The following is a 2,947-nucleotide window of genomic DNA, read 5'->3' as shown; positions in this document are numbered from 1 at the left end:
ACTTAGATATTCTACAGCAATTTCCCTTTCTTCAAAAATTCCATTGTCATTTGCAAAACAACACTTTGGCGTACGTTGCTTTGGATTATTAAACATTTGTAAATATAATGGTCTACGAGTTCCTATAGTTGATTCAACTACATTAAACTGAAATCCAACAAGTGCTTCAATAAAACTACTTTTCCCATCACTTTGCATTCCAACAACAACAATTTCTGGTGTTTCAATTGGTATTCCAAGACTTGTTGATAAACTTTGTAAGTCATTAAATAATGAATGAAGTTTATGAACATTTTGATTTGGGTTTGTTAATTTTTCAACTTCTCTTCGTTCATTCTCACTTTTTTCACGAATTTGTCTATACAACTGATCATCAATTTCTCTTCGTTTTCTTTTTATTCCTTTTTGTGTTTGAGACATTAAATCTTCATTTGTTTTTTCTTGTTGAGCAACAAACATTCTCATTAATTGTTGTTGCATTTCAGGTGTTAAATTGGAAAATTGGGTTTGTTGAATATTTGATACTGATTGTTGAATAGGTTGACTTTTTCCAACATTAACTTGTTCACTTTCTTTGGGTTGTTGTTTAAGTTTTTGTACTTTTTCTTCAATATTCTTAGACACTTTTTCTAATTGTTCTTGTGATATGATTTCTTCATGTTCGTTGTTCATCTAAAACTAATCATTATTCTTTTATTCTTTTCTTTTAAATACTTTTTCAAGATTAATAAATAACATGAATAGACATTATCAAATTCTTAAAATAGAATAAATAATAAATTAATAATAATTTTAACTTATTGTTCATTTGAGAATTTCTTCCCATCATTCACTCTCTCCAGATTCTACTTCTTCTTATTCTTCTTCATCTCTACATTCTCATAAATTATCACCATAGTATTTTATAATATCTTTCATATTTGATATTACAATATCTTTTACAATTATTTTCAATAGAATTTTATTTCCTTCATTTCTTAATATTCTAACTCTTTCTTTATTTATCATTCTTTCTACTGTTATTACAACTGGAATGATTATTACTCTTATTATTCTTTCTATTTTTCTTATATGTTCTTGTAATTTCATATATTTGTTTGTAAATGTTTTACTTATATTCTTATCTCTTACTATTGTCATATCTATGATTAACCCCTCCTTTTTCTTTAAATCCTTCTTATTTATTATTTCTTGATTCAAATCATACATTTTTTATCTTTCTCTATTCTTCTTTTCTTTTTTTCTTTATTTCTTCTTCTTTATATCTATTTTATATTCAAATTTTAAATCTCTCCATTTATATTCTCCCATTTTATCATGTTTATTCATCTGTGATTTTTTAGTGATTGTACAAATGAGGATGATATTATTTATTGTTGCTATTTTATTACAGATATTACACATTGTATATTTTGGTTCATTTGTCTAAATTACTTTCCTTATTCAATTATTTGTTGTTGTTTGCTTTTTCTTTATTTGAATATACACATTCTTTATATTATTAATTGTTTCCCATACTTTATTTGTTGTATTTTTGTCTTTCATTTTATCTTCAATTCATTTTAAATTTTCACTCCTTACTTTCTTATTTCTCCATTTATTGTTATATTCTTCTTAAAACTTATCTTTATGTATTTTATTATTTTCTTTTTATCTTTATTTTTTCTTTTTCATTTATTTTGATTTTTTTTTATTCTTTTTCCACATGTTTTATACAATATATTCCATATTCATTTCCTTTTTTTCATTTATCTTTATCATATCTCATACTTTATCTCCTCTTTTTCAATTGCAATAAATATTTTCTTATTATTTCAATACCACATTCATCTCTTACATTTTTATTCAATTTCTATTTTATTTTGATTGAAATATAGTCTACTCATACACATTCTTGTACATTTTATATTTCATTTTTTCATTCTTTTTCTTATCATTTTATCTATTTCATTTAACTTCATAATTGGCTATTTAACAATAGAATCACTATATGTGAATTTTTGTTATTTCTGTATTTATTCTATTAATATAATTCATATCATCTCTTTTATTTCTTCTGTTCATTCTTTTATATTGTTTTTTATTTTCTCTATACATCTTGTATCATCATTTCTTGTAAATTTGGTCATTTCATAATTATTTATATTTACATTTTTATCTAGTAATTGTATATTATGCATGTTATTTGAGATATTTATACTTCCTCTTGTTACTACTCCACATTTATTTATGTTTATTTCAATTCTACTGTTTCATTTGTGTCAATTATTTTCTTGTGTGTTATTTCCTTTTTGTTTCACTAATTACTTTGATGTTATCCATATATAATACATCTGTCACTTTTATTCATTTTCATTTGTTTTATCAATTACATCAGAAATGATATTCATTTTGAATATGAATAAGAGAGAAGATAGTCACATTATAAAATTGTTTATTTTAACTTCTCATATTTCTTCTTTATATTTATATCATATTTTTATTTGGGCACGAAAATTAGCAAAGAAAAAATGCATCTAAATAATTTACAAAAAAGAAAAAAGATGCAAAAAAATTTGTATCATTAGAATTTTCCACTTTATTATATTTTGCTCCTAAAAAAAATAAAAAATAAAAAAATAAAAAATATGATAAATATACAATCTGTAAATATTTATGTTTATATTTTATTATCAATTGTATTCATTTTGTATGAAATATTAATGAAATAGATTATTTGATTATTCATATTTATTTTTATTATTTATATTCTTTTATCTATCGTATTTTTATCTATCGTATTTTTATATTTATTTCTCTGTTTATAATATGTATATCATTGTATTCTTATTATTATCTCTATATTATTATATTATTCTTATTTTATTATTTTTATGTTTATATTCTTTAAAATTTCTTATTGTTATTCTTTTATATTTAAATGTATTTTATTATTTGAATATTCATC

General features: G+C 21.5%; 1 protein-coding gene across 1 annotated transcript, besides 2 other annotated features; it reads right to left on the bottom strand.

Annotated features, from left to right (window-relative positions):
* On the bottom strand, positions 1 to 672 carry EHI_184360 (uncharacterized protein; the record flags this gene model as incomplete). Its single annotated transcript, XM_001914390.1, has 1 exon — positions 1 to 672. A coding segment is annotated over one exon (672 nt), but the record flags the coding sequence as incomplete, so codon positions are not given.
* A 104-nt stretch (positions 673 to 776) lies between these two features.
* Positions 777 to 1,173: a repeat region.
* Positions 1,160 to 2,484: a repeat region.
* Positions 2,485 to 2,947: the final 463 nt, after the last annotated feature.

The sequence above is a fragment of the Entamoeba histolytica genome, genomic scaffold (assembly GCF_000208925.1).
Source record: "Entamoeba histolytica HM-1:IMSS scf_1104750519091 genomic scaffold, whole genome shotgun sequence".
Taxonomy (NCBI): domain Eukaryota; phylum Evosea; order Mastigamoebida; family Endamoebidae; genus Entamoeba; species Entamoeba histolytica.
The sequence above is the reverse complement of the archived record's forward strand: the minus strand, read 5'-3'. Positions and strand labels throughout refer to the sequence as shown.